The following is a 14936-nucleotide window of genomic DNA, read 5'->3' on the forward strand; positions in this document are numbered from 1 at the left end:
GCGAATCACTGAATCAGAGATTTGACCTGATTCATTAAACTTAGAAATGAACGTAGCCTAAAACTCTTATTTTTTGTGAATGTTTGTCATGTAATGATGCACATAAATTGGAATTGTTGCTTAATTTTACATAACCAGTGAAAGTGTGAATATTCCATCCTTATACTCTAAAGGTTTTTTCAGGTGACTCTGGATTGGCAAATATTTCATGTATACGTTTCTGTGATTGATGTATTGTCTCCAATATTTTAAACATAGGCCGGTCTAATACAAATGACCTTAGAGATGATAGTTTGGAAGAGGAATGCGCAGCTCACTCAGTCTCTCTCAATTTATAACTGTCTCTATTGTGTCTGTAAATGAGGTTTGAGTCACAGCTGGGGCGATTTTATCAGACTGTTCATGAAAACAGAGCGAATGCTTTGCTAATATCTTTTTCTTGTTTCAGACATCATTTATCCTCAACCATCTCGGCGCTCATCTGAGGATACTTCTCTCATTACAATTCTCCTCATCATTCATCATTGTTCACACCTTGCTTAGGAAATGACCCTCAACTGTCGGAGAATGGCTTGTGACACCAGACAGCAGGTAATCTCAGTCTTATCAGTATGAAAAACATAAAGCTGCTTTCAGTGATCAAACAGCAGATGCCCAGAAACTAATATTAGTATATTAATTTTATTTATGCATGACATGCCTTGAATATTCAAAAGAGTGCAACAGTTTGTTTTCTCCATGCCGTATGCATTGCAAATTATGTAATAGTGTTTTTACACTCTCAAACTTTGCAACAAATATTAAATTCATTGGATTTTATGTGAATCGTTGACTGAATTAAATTAAAAAAATAATTAAATTGTAAAAAAAAATGTAAACCTCCAAGATCAAAACATTGCAACACTGGATTTAACTTAGATTTTTTTTTCTTTTACTAGAATATCATCAAAAAGTTGATTTATTTCACTAATTCCATTCAAAAAGTGAAACTTGTATATTATATTCTTTCATTACACACAGACTGATATATTTCAAATGTTTATTTCTTTTAATTTTGATGATTATAACTGACATCTAAGGAAATTCCCAAATTCGGTAACTCAAAAAATTAGAATATAACTTAAGCCCAATACAAAGAAAGGATTTTTAAAAAATCTTGGCCAACAAAAAAATAAGAAAATGAAAACTATGAGCATGTACAGCACTCAATACTTAGGTGGGTGTCCTTTTGCCTGAATTACTGCAGCAATGCGGCGTGGCATGGATCAGTCTGTGAGACTGATGAAGAGTGGCTTGACACAAGGAATGCGACAGCTGAAACTCATGTCTTGCATACGTCTGTGTGTAGTGGTTCTTGAAGCACTGACTCCAGCTGCAGTCCACTCTTTGTGAATCTCCCCCACATTTTTGAATGGGTTTTGTTTCACAATCCTCTCCAGGGTGCGGTTATCCCTATTGCTTGTACACTTTTTTTCTACCACATCTTTTCCTTCCCTTTGCCTCTCTATTAATGTGCTTGGACACAGAGCACTGTGAACAGCCAGTCTCTTTTGCAATGACCTTTTGTGTCTTGCCCTCCTTGTGCAAGGTGTCAGTGTTCATCTATTGGAGAACTGTCATGTCAGCAGTCTTCCCCATGATTGTGTAGCTACAGAATTAGACTGAGAGACCATTTAAAGGCCTTTGCAGGTGTTTTGAGTTAATTTTACTGATTAGAGTGTGCCACCAGGTGTCTTCAATATTGAACCTTTTCACAATATTCTGATTTTCTGAGATACTGAATTTGGGATTTTCCTCAGTTGTCAGTTATAGACATCAGAATTTAAAGAAATAAACATTTGAAATATATCAGTCTGTGTGTAATGAATGAATATAATATACAAGTTTCACTTTTTGAATGGAATTAGTGAAATCAACTTTTTGATGATATTCTAATTATATGACCAGCACCTGTTCATATATATATATATATATATATATATATATATATATATATATATATATATATATATATATATATATATATATATATATAACTTTTCTTATTTAAATCCAATGTTGCATTATTGTGATTCATCTTGGAGATTCAGATATTTTTAGAAAACAAATACAAAATTATTGAAATAATCATAAGAAAAAATCAATTTAAAAATAAAAATAATATATATTTAAAAAAAATCATAAGACAAAGTATTTTTTAAAAGAATAATCAAAAATACTGCAGTTATTAAAAAAATTATATATAAAAAAATAAATAATAATAATAATATATATAAATATATATATATATATATATATATATATATATATATATATTATTTTTTATTTATTTATTTATTTATTTTTAAGGTCATCACTCCTTCACCTTGACTTTCTAGATTGTCTTCTCTATTGGCCCGTCTGTGAGCCGCCGGTCAGACACACAAAGGCAGGCGTCTGTATGTCCCCTGCTCTGTTTGACATGACTGATCTATGGACCCGTGTCCCATTAGGACATCACAGTCTCTGCCGTCCTCGTCCTGCAAATGCATATAAACAATAGAATCAGGCTTCCTGGATGTTGCTTTAATTGTGTTTGTTTGATTAAGCCAAAATACTGGTATTAGAGTTTTAGAGGTTTAAAGTTCAAAAGTTTGGGGTTGATAAGATTTTGGATGTTTTTTTAAAGAAGTCTCTTCTGCTCACAAAGGCTGCATTTATTTGATCAAAAAGACAGTAAAACTGTAATATTGGCAAAAAATTATATATATATATATATATATATATATATATATATATATATATAATTATTTATATATATATATATATATATATATATATATATATATATATATATATATATATATATATATATATATTTATTTATTTATATTAGAATTAAAACTAAATTTTTATTGAATGTAAAGCACTTTGTGATATTTGATCTAGAAAGGTGCTATAAAAAATTATTTTCTATTTTGAAATATTTTAAAATGGGATTTATGTGCTACTTAATGTTTATGTATTTTTAAAGAAATCTCTTTCGACATTGTAACATAATAAATGTCTTTACTGTCACATGCTTTTATTGTAAACTGTTAATAAATTTAATGCTGAGTATTAATTTCTTTAAAAAAAAATCATTCTGACTCCAAATTTCTCAAGTGTAGTATATAATATTAACCTATTAAATTGTATATTAATTTATACATTTATTTTATGAAAACTTTAAATCTGCTTTCATTGATCAAATGCCAGATGCTCTAAAACTATATAGATATTATTAGCATATTAATAATGTTTATGTATGCCGTTCTTTACATATTCAATAGAGTGCAAAAGTACACCCATATTGCAAATTATGTATAAATTAGGTATAAAAATATCAAATACCTTGTATTTTATATTAATGGTTAATTACTTAGTCAATATAGTTTTATATCATTCCTTATAATACAATGCATTTTTTTAAGATACTTTCCTTTCATTCAAATCAAATGTTGCAATGTCGTGATTGGAAAAGAACACTTTATCTAGTTTGGTGACGTGTATGCAAGGCTTTTTTGTAACGCACAGTGAAATGATGTAGGATTTGAGTCTATAAAAGTCTCTATGTAGTTGTGGGTGACTCTCAAAAGCACACAAAAGCGAACTGTTTCGCATGCAACAGAGACATTGACACGTTTAGGGCCGCTGTGTTCTTGCTGAAGGACTTCATTGTTGCAGCTGAACGCTTCAGCATCCCTGATGTCAGAGCACCAGTGAACCCGTCTGCTCGCTGCTGCCCAGCTCTTTTGTGTTCACGAGGATGGCTTTTACAGCACTGTAATGCCGCTTCAGCAGAAGCCTTTGTTCTGCGTGTGTCTCTGCGGCTCTGTGCGGCGGCTGCGGGTTTTGTGTGCGGTGATTACAGACGGCCTTATTTATTCATACAGGTTCATGCCTCTATTCCCCACTGCTCTCATCTAGTCTTAGTATAGTCTTCTGTTCTCTACAAAAGAGCTCGTGGCGTCTCACTTTACTGAGCAGCCAAGTGATTTGGAACTGAAGGTGACGTGCCGACTTCCTCTTCACTTTTCTGTGAATTTTCATTATTGCAACAGCCGTTTCATTGTCTTTTGCAAGAATAAATGCGAAAAGGTTGAAGCAAACATATTTGGACGAGTGCATTCATCTATAAAATCAGTGTACGTTTTATTTGTTTAGTAGGCTGGATGAAAATGAAATCTGATGGGGTTTGAAAAAAGAAGCGGAAACTCACAAATATCAGGTCAGGCGGTGGGATAAAGACTAGTAGAACCACAGAATGTGAGGCTGAAATATAAAATAGCAAGAAATTAGAATAAACAGGAGATGACGAGGAAAGGGTGAAATGGCATAATTAGGGATCAAAGTGAATTTGCAGCAAAATACAGATTTTGATGGGAGGTGCGAACTTTGAGATTAGAGCAACAGAAGATAAGGAAGGTGTTTTCTCCTTTCTTTTAAAACTGATATGCATTGTAATGTCCTGAAATACATGGGATTAATTGTATATGTGTGTGTATATATAAAAATGTGAAGATTAAAAAGAGGTATACCCGGTTTCACAGACAGGGGACTATAGGCTTAAGTTAAATTAAGATATTTAAGTAGCTTTTATAAAGATGCTCTTGAAACATACATTACTGGTGTCTGCATGTTGAGACAAAACAATGACACTGACATATTTTAATATACATCAGTGCAAGTTATTTTCAGAAAAGACTCATAGTAAAAACATAATCACAGTATAAATATAAAATAAATTTATAGCCTGAATGCACTGTGAAAAGCTTATACTAAATGCATATAAATTTATATATATATATATATATATATATTATTTTTATAATTATTTAATTAAATGGATTTCTTATTATATATTTATTATATTATTTTAGTTATTTTATTATTTTAATTTTAAAAAATTATTTATGTATTATATTATTTAATTTCTTGTCTATGTATTACTTTTTTTTATCTTATTTTGTTTACCATTTTGTTCCAAAATCCTTATAGAAATGATTGTACCTTTCTCTCCACTGTTCAGTCAAGATCCCTGTATTTCACAACAGCTGTGAAGTAACTCCATTTTCACCTATAATCTGATTATCTGACACATTTCATTTCCTATTAGCTTCCTGTTTAGCGGGAAATCTTTGCTGAAGTAAATCGTGAGCACATGATGTAAGTAGGACAGATGTCTACTGCTCTCTTTCAGCATTGGTTGTGTTTGTTAAGGTATGATTGGTCAATAATGCTTTAGTTCCTGGCTTAGTGAAGTGTCAATGGATTATCCGTTAAATATTATTTCATCCTTTGGCTCATTGCTATATTTGTGAGGCTGAACATGAGGTTTGTTGGCTATTCAAATGTATACTGGACTCTGTTTTCCATTCTCCCATTAGCTGAAGATGCTTTATTTAATGATACATACTGTTCTGCACTACTTCCACCATCCGTTATTCTCCAACAGGGCCGGAAACAACTTGACTGAGTCGATCAGGTGTTGAAGGTCAAGTAGCTTCACCACAATACCTCATGTACCAGTAAAATCGAAAGAAGTTTGTTGTCTGTAAACAGAAATTGCAAGGAGTTGTTCTGCATGACTTCATATGCTCGCCGACGTCTCTTTTTTTGGTCATATATTAAGAAATAAATTAAAAAAGCAAGCAAACGAAAAAAAAGCCAACGGCAACAACTGTTGTGTGGTGAAACTGGCTGTAAAATGAAGAAGACAGTAAAAGCACACAACAACAAGCAACCTGTCTAGGTAGCATTTCAAGCATTTTCTGTTGATGAATTCTGACTTTTATTATTTATTGTTCTGTCTTAAAATGTATTAATATTATTATGGTTACACACACACACACACACACACATATTAATTGCAAGTAATCGCCTCTAAAATAAAAGTTTGTGTTTACAATATATCTGTGTGTACTGTGTATATTTATACGTATATATAAATACTCACACTAGAAATACGTGTGTGTGTGTATATATTAAATAATTTTTCCTTACTTATTACTTTTTTCCTTATGTTTTTTCATTTTATTTTATTTTATTTTATTGAATTGTATTTGAAGCTACACCCATCAAACTCAGCACAGTATTTTGTAGTTTTCTAGATTAGGATAATTTTTCCTTTACATCAGACAAGATGCATAAAGACTTTTTAAAAGGTAAGCAGCATATTCATAGCCTTCTAAGATTTTTAAAAAAACATTTTTTTCATGCTAAATCCTAAGGTAGCATCACAGCTCTTTTTAATTACAGAGACAATCCCAGAATGCATTGCACCAAGCTCTTAAAAGGCATCCAAAAAGATGGTATATATATATATATATATATATATATATATATATATATATATATATACACACACACACACACACACACACACACACACACACATACACACACATATATCTATAAATATGCTGCTTACCTTTTAATATATATACCCAGTTCTTATGGTTATTAGAGTCTCATTACTTGCTAAACAATATGCTAACATCAAAACCTATTCAAATTATTATTATTTTTTTCAAATCTTTTGCATTTCAAATAGTTTGGTTTTCTTGGGTGATCATCTTTTAATTTAATAAAAAAATGCATGCTCCATTTTTACAATATGTAAAGTAAAAACAAACCATATAGAATTGCAAAATCTTTAGAAACAGAAAAAAATGTTTATTGGTTTTAAATAGGAATAATATACTAAATAACACATATCAAAATTAAATAAATCCAAAAATCTCACTTTCGAGCTCATTTCTGTTGTGATGTTGCCTATGAAGGCTCCTGCTTATATTTGCTAAAAAAAACAGCATAAAGTTGCAATGTTTTGATGGTTTTAGATGGGATTTGGTCACAGTGCAGCTGCTTAAAACCAGCAAAACACCAGCTAGACCTGCTAAAGTCATCTATGACCATCAAACCAGCTTTCTATCAGCTTCTGCAGTAGAAACAGAGCTGTTGATGGGTTGTTTTCACCTGCTTTCATTAGGCTTTTTGTGAAGACTGCATATCGATCGTCATGTTTTGGTGGTGATTTCTGTGTTTGGGAAAGTGTGAGAGGATGAATTCCCAACAGAGGCAGGATCTGTGCAGGTAAGAGAGGAGGAGAGGGGTCATTGTCCCGGGACAGAGCGAGAGAGACGGGCTGTGGCGCCTGTCAGGTTGACAGCAGCGTCTGCGTCTGTTTGACCAGAAGATCCCGGCTGATAGCGCTGGCGTCGCTCTCCAACAAACGCACTTATGTGTCCCTGCAGCTCTTGAGAAACACTGCTTTCCTGCTCAATACAGCAAACACGATCACCACAGCTTGTGCTACACATGATGCAAACTAATAATGAATCAGAGGTTTGAAAAAGACACTTTGTTTATGTAAATTAAACAAATTTACATTTTTGTTATCTGAAATCTGATTTTATCTTAAAAGCTTATACAAAAACAAAACCTAAACCTGAAATAACAATGAATAAACGTGTGTGTGTGTGTGTGTGTGTGTGTATATATATATATATATATAAATGACTGAAACCCACAAATGAATGACTAAAACTAAAGATAAAAAAAAAATACATTTTTGCCATTAAATATATATATATATATATATATATATATTAGGCCGGAAAAAATGTTTACTCATTGGCATATTAAACATTTTTATTCAATTCAAATGTATGTGTAGCGCACGCATTATTCACAATAAATATCAGCTTTACACTCCATTTGTGCCATATAAGCAAAGAGCATAAACGTCACTGAAAACAACACAAAAACTAAGAATTTGGTGATGTTTTCTAACATGAGCATTACAAGGAAGAGAGTTTGTAACGGTTTGAATGCAGTAACAAATTATATGATTTTTTTTTCTTTTTTAGGTTTCCCACTGACATCCTGGCATCTTCCTTGTGGTCTCTTTCTTATACAACACACTTCAACAAATATTATCCAGGTATTACAGGAAATTAGCATGCTGTGCACAGTAGTCATACTGCAGACCTGCAGTTCTGATAGAAAAATTTATAAAAAATTAGGGATTCTCATTGCAATGCATTTCATGATGCCAATGATCATAGATTATATAAACAGTATTTACTGTGATTTATACAGTAAGAAGAAACACAAAAAGCAATAGGAAAATGTATCACCCATAAAGTGCATTACTACTTAATTCAAGCAGAATTTAAATCATTATTCACCAAAATGTGGCCTAGACTTGTCCTTTATTTAAAGAAAATTAAGTTTTTAGCAATATAATAAATTGCAAGACACAGATGGTATGGTCTCTGTTTTATGACGATTGCACTTTAAATTCGTCAGAACAATAATTGAAATCATTATTGATGACAGACATGAGGCCGTTCTGGTTTATATTTATTGGCATTATTAGCAGACGCTGTGGCAGAAGGTTATCTAATGCTTTCAAACCTCATGAATCGTGTGAGAACGAGGCAATCTGTTGTTAATGTATATATCAGCATACATGATGCTGTACAATCACACTGAGTTTATTCACAGTTATTATAGTGTTTCAGTTAATTACTCACAAACATTCTTGATCCATGACTGTGTGTACTGTTTCCCTCTTTGTTGTCTTATAACCACAAAAAAGGTCAAGTTTTAGGCTTTCTAACATGATAATATACTTCTTCTACTACTGTTTCTATCTATTTATGTCATATCTAGCAAGTTTACTTCAGTAAATTCAGTTAACAGAATTATTTTTTTTCCTCTCTTGCAGTTATTAGAATATTAAACGTTTTCAATTCAGTTCAAATTTATTTGTAGAGCATTTTTCAAAATAAATATCAGTTTTACAAAAGATAGTGCCACATAAGAAGGAAGCATGAAAGTCTCACTGGAGACAGCACAAAAACAAAGGATATAGGTTATACTTTCTGAAATGAACATTACAAGAAAATATAATTTTTTACTGTTAAAACACAATACAATACAATAAAGTATGTAGCAGTTTTTTTCTATTTATTTCATTATTGAACTAACAACACAAGAGAGGCATATATATATATATATATATATATATATATATATATATATTTAATTTATTTATTTTTTGAGTGTCATATAATATGTCATATAATATCATTATAATATGATAAAGCATAAAATTTCTTCTGGTAAAGCAAAAATATCAATATGTATGATAAGAAAACAGAAAACTGAAGACTGATGGCATTGATGTTCATTTTGTTTGTTTGTTTTTAAAGGTCTGGTGTATATTATACTTTAATGGACAAACAATGGATTATACTGATTTAGGAGTAGAAGGAAAATATAATGTAATTTGAAACAGGACTTTAGACAATATTTCATTTAAAACTGATATTTTATCAGTATCAGGGCTATTTCTTTTGATTATTAGTGCAATGCTTATTGGTAATCAAAACTGATTCTTTTTTTATTTGATTGATTGCTTGCTTGATTGATTGATTGATTGCTTGCTTGATTCACTCATTAATTCATTCATCTCCATGCTGGACGTTTACAGTAATTTACACATGTGAAGCAGTTGAGAGTTTCCAGAGTTGTGTAAGAGCTGATGGGAAGAGCCACGCAGGTCAAAGGAGAAAAACAGCGCCCTCTGAGCTCAGTATAAATATCAGAGCAGTGCCTGTCATGAGCAGAAGGAAAAGTAAACTTTAAAGAGAAACAGAGGAATCACTTCAGCAGATATCATCCTCTACATCAACTCCTCAAGAGAAGAACTACCTTCAGTGTTACAGAAGTGAAAATGAAGTTCTCACGTGTGGCTCTCGCTGCTGCGGTCATCATCGCATGCGTCTGCATCCTCCAGACCGCAGCCGTTCCCTTTACACAGGTGAGCGTCTGCGCCCAAACAACCTGGGTCTGTCATTAGCACTCTTTACATTACACTCAGAACCACCACTAATATTATTTATTCATTGCATTACATTTGCATGTAACTAATATATTTTGACATGAGCTGTTTAGCATTATATAATGTCACTAGTGATTTCATGTAAAACATACCACCTATTTTAAAGTACTGCCTTCTGTATTTCATCAGCAGACTGAAGATGAGCATCATGTGCAGAACGAGCATCTGACAGAAACTTCACAGGAACAAACCAATCCCCTGGTATGTATCCAGCGTTTTTGTTTTAGATGATTTATTTTTCAAATGTTATTTAATTAAACACTCTTCTATTTTTTATTATTACACACACACACACACACACATAAAGTATATATATATATATATATTCAGACACCAGATCAATTTGTTTATATTTTTTTGGGTGCAGGTCACTATAGTTCATTTATGTAAGTTAGGATCGCAAATTAAAGTAAACTGTGGCATAATATACCCAACAATTCATCATACTGTTTACTACCAGTAAAATTAATACAAATTTCAGACACTTTGACCTGACCATGTCTTTCTTAAATGTTAAGTACACACATGTTGACAAAAAATTAATAGATATAATTATTATAAAAAATATTATTTTTTTATCTTTAAATGTATTTGTAATTAAATACTTTTCTATTTTATATTATTTAAATTTAATACAATTATTTATTATTTTGATCATTCATTATTTTTAATAATTGTTTTATTTTTGTATTTTATTTAATCAAACACTTTATATATTCTACATGTGGTTCATTCTAAAAATCGCTAGAAATTCATATTAATTAATAATATTAATAATCAGTGGATTTAATTAATATTTTTTGTTGATAATTAAATTGAATGTTTTGAGGAGGGCCTAAATAAAATGTAATCTCTTGTTCTCCAAAAGGCATTCTTCAGGGTGAAACGTCAAAGCCATCTGTCCCTGTGCAGATACTGCTGCAACTGCTGCCGCAACAAAGGCTGTGGATACTGCTGCAAATTCTGATCCTGCGAGCGTTTTACAGTGTCCCATGTGCTCAGGAAAAGAGTTTCTTTGAAACATTAACTTATTTGGACTTTTGTCTTCCAAAACCCTGCTGAAATGATTTTCCTTGTCACACCATGTTGTTTGAAACGGGTATAAATGCAGGCTGTCTCCTCGCATACTGCTTTGTAAAAGTTGCAACTACTGAAATTTAACAATATGAGAACTTACCTACTTTTGTTAAAGCTTTCATGATTTTGTATATTTTATACATGTATATATTTGTATGCCTATGTACAATGATTGTTTAGTAAATGAAAAGCTTTTGGACATTTGTAATAAAATGATTTAACATTTGATCTGTTGTAATTAATATTATTTCTTATTGTGTGTGTGTGTGTGTGTGTGTGTGTTTGTGTTGGGTATAAAAATCTTATCAATATTATATATAATATTATAATATTATCAATATTACCTTTCAAATGAATTTTTAAATTTAAATTCTAATTAAGAACTTTTTATTTGATATTTTACATATGCATACACATATCAAGTATAAGACATAAAATAAATTAATATTATTATTAATATTGCTTTTTAATTACACTTATTTTATATTGCTACACACACACACACACACACACACACACACACACACATATGACTAAACACTTTTTATTTAATTTTTTATTATACATATATATGTGCTACATGCAGGTCATTTAAAAGAAATCTATAAAAAGTATTAAGATTATTAATGATAACAATAAATAAAATATTTAAAGCAAACAACTTTTTAACTTTTAAATTAAATATGCTAATACTATGAATTATTTTTTATTTTAATAAACACTAACCAGACACACACAGCTATTGATATTGTCAACTTTTCATCAATAACTTTGACTTTTAATGACATTTATTGCTTCTCTCTTTTTGTTTGAGCTTGTTGCAGTTTTTTTGTGAAATAAAAATGTGATGCTACCCAAATTTTTAGCCAGCCTTTGCATCACGAGGACCTTAAAACATAGACATCTGACTAGATGTTATAACACAGGTTGTGGATGCAGACACATAAAGGTGCTGTTGTGTTTCTAAAGTGGCCTCTCAAATCTCAACAGCTTTTTCATCATACATTCTATAATTCATACTGAACTTGTGTCAGCAGCGTTATTCAATATGCTTGAGATTCCTAAGCAGAATGGATGAAGGCTTTAATCAAGGCAAACCACCAACACAAACATGCCGCCTGGCTCTTCGTTATGTCGATTGCAGGCAGCACCTGGAGTCGTTCGTTTTAATTAGTACACAGGGATGTTGGCAGTCACTCTTATTCCTCCTCTGAGCTCGATTGTTGAGGACCTTGTGGCGACTATGGTCTTTCTTGTCCTAGTATTTCTTTTTATTTCTTTAAAGAATTCAATAGTGGTCACTATGAACTCTTATTATTTTATTTTTTCCACAATAAATAAAAGCAGTGGTGTGTTTTTTTTTAATGTAAATTCATGTCCCAGACACAAAATATTTGTTAAATAAACATTGCTCACATTATCAAAAAAAAAAAAAAAAAAAAAAAAATATATATATATATATATATATATATATATATATATATATATATATATATATATATATATATAAATTTTTTACATCACAGTGTAAATGTAATCTATATTCTATTTATTCTATTTTAAGCCAAGTATGAATCTCATCAAGTTTGTGTTTTAACCATTTTACATTCATTCCAGAACAATAAATGAAGGCAGTAACAATGTAAACAATATATGTTATTTGCAATCTTATAAGATCATCAGTAATCGAATCATTCCTGAACACAGAATGCCCAAGAACACAAGAGGCGGGATTTATCTAATGAACCAATCACAGTAGAACATGAGCAATCACATCCAATCATATCGCGATGGAGGCATTGCCTCCTCTCAAGTGAATTTCCCCCATTCATTCTCAATTACCCCCCACCAAACCCACCGCATGCTTTAGGGCAGAGGTCACCAAACTCAGTCCCGGTGTGTCCCACAGAGTTTAGCTCCGAATCAAAAACACCTGAAACCGCTGATCAAGCTCTTTCTTGAACTGTTGTTGAGGCCAGTTGGTGCTAAACTCTCCAGGACTCCCACAGTAACTTTACCTGCTGGTGTCATTGTTTTATACTACAATTTTCTTCTCATCCAATATTTTAAGGAGACATTCCCTCCTTTGCCTCCTTGAAGGAAATGCCCCTGGGGTTTGTAACGACATGAGGGTAGCAAATGATGACAGAATGTTCATTTTCGGGTGAACTGTCCCTTTAAGAGCAGCGACACTCCAGTAGTTTCATTAGTATGTAAAGTCTTATCTTGGCTCCAACAACTGGAACTTCACACAGCAGCTCATGGATTCTGGCTCGTTCCAGAACAAACGTGTGATATCGGCTGTGTGATTTGGGTTCTGTCTGCTCTCTTTGGATTGCTCTTCGTACAGGATACACTATCAAGTCCCTCCTTTTCACCATCTGCTCCTAATGCATCTGCATATGCTCGGGGATTTTAACACTGGCCAAATACAGAAGCACATAACAGTGCAGAGATTAATATATAAAGGCAGGCATAATTTAGCATGTGTTTTATGGTACTAAAAATCGTGATTCACAAATTAATACCAGGCAGAGTTGTGTTTGTGACATAAATTATTTTTTTCTTTTTTTTGCAAATTAATTTTGCAAATAGTTTTTTATTAATGTTTGGAAAACTCTTAATTTATTTGTGGATCTCATTCCGTTTATTTGTCACTATGTTTATTTTTTGTTAATTATTTTAGATTTATTTGAGGATCATAAAGTATTTATTTGGAATTATGCAACAATTCTATATCTTTAGGTTGTGTGTCGTTTACGAATGAACTTCACTGACACTTGAGTAATTCACTCAAAAAAGAAGTTCTGTCATCATTTCCTGACTACTACAAACCTGTAAGACTTCTTCTTTTAATCATGGAGCAGAAATACAGCACACTGAGTTTTGATACACTACAAAGGGGACAAAAACACATTTTTTATGACATGGAAAAGAACAACTGGGACATTCTGATGTCTTTGGGTTGCACAGAAGAAAGAAGATCCTCCAAATTCAGAAAGACATTTGGGTGTGTAAGTGATTTTCTTGCTTTGGGTGAACTATTTCTTTAAGACGTACCATATGCTCACACTGGGATGCAGTGCAGGTGATTGTGAAGTAACAGAGGGGCAGAATGCTCTTATATTAGTGAGTCACAACCCTGCTTTGTTCTTGCTGACTACATCACTTCAGTAAGCAAATGTTTGCAGCACAGCTCCTGCACAAATAACTCAAAGGAAAGCAAAAAAAACAAAAACAAAGGTTCATATATTCCTCCTCCCTCTCTCTCGTCCATCTGTCTATCGGTGCATAGTCTCTTTCATTCCAGTACAAGAGAGCAAAAAAAAAAAGTATTTTCATTTGTCTCGACCAAGATTCATTATAGTAGCTGTTCAGAATGTGCAGAAGATAAGAAAAACAAGACTAGATGTTTGTAGACGTGCTCCGGTGGGACAGGAGAGATTGAATTTGCAAGTTTAGGACAAGTTCTACTGAATACATAAACAGAAGTGAAGCAGTAGCTGCTTGATTCTTCAATTACTGCTACTTTTCTGTCCCTGGGAAGACTATGGAAACAATCTATAGTTTTAAATGATTTAAAGGAATAGTTCGCCTAAAAATGATATTCAAGCCATGATTTACTCACCCTCAAGCCATTCGAGATGCATATGTCGATCTTTTTTCAGATGAACACATTTTCAGTTATTTTAGAAAATGTTTTAGATCTTTCAGTGGTTATAATGTGTAGCTATGGGGCTCACCTCTTTGAAGTTCCGAAATGTGCATGCATCCTTCTCAAAAGTAATCCATCCGGCTCCAGGGGGTTAAACGAAGGCCTCTTGATGGTAATCCGTGCGGTTTTGTCGTAAAAATATACATATTTTAAACTTTATAAACGAAAATATCTGGCTTCCGGCCACGGTCGACGCGCGTTCATGGGAGA

At 32.3% G+C, this 14936-nt stretch overlaps 1 protein-coding gene across 3 annotated transcripts; it reads left to right on the forward strand.

Moving 5' to 3' along the window:
* The first annotated feature begins 9645 nt into the window (after positions 1-9645).
* On the forward strand, positions 9646-11237 carry LOC132103746 (hepcidin-1-like). Of its 3 annotated transcripts, none has more exons than XM_059508837.1 (3): positions 9646-9880; positions 10067-10135; positions 10803-11237. In XM_059508837.1, the coding sequence occupies exons 1-3, from the start codon at positions 9767-9769 to the stop codon at positions 10899-10901; spliced, it is 282 nt and encodes a 93-aa protein (XP_059364820.1). In that variant the 5' UTR covers positions 9646-9766; the 3' UTR covers positions 10902-11237. The 3 variants fall into 3 exon arrangements, with proteins under 3 accessions (XP_059364820.1, XP_059364822.1, XP_059364821.1); XM_059508839.1 differs by having other exon boundaries at positions 9647-9853; XM_059508838.1 differs by having other exon boundaries at positions 9648-9853; positions 10064-10135.
* Positions 11238-14936: the final 3699 nt, after the last annotated feature.

This window comes from Carassius carassius, chromosome 24 (assembly GCF_963082965.1).
Source record: "Carassius carassius chromosome 24, fCarCar2.1, whole genome shotgun sequence".
Lineage (NCBI taxonomy): Eukaryota > Metazoa > Chordata > Actinopteri > Cypriniformes > Cyprinidae > Carassius > Carassius carassius.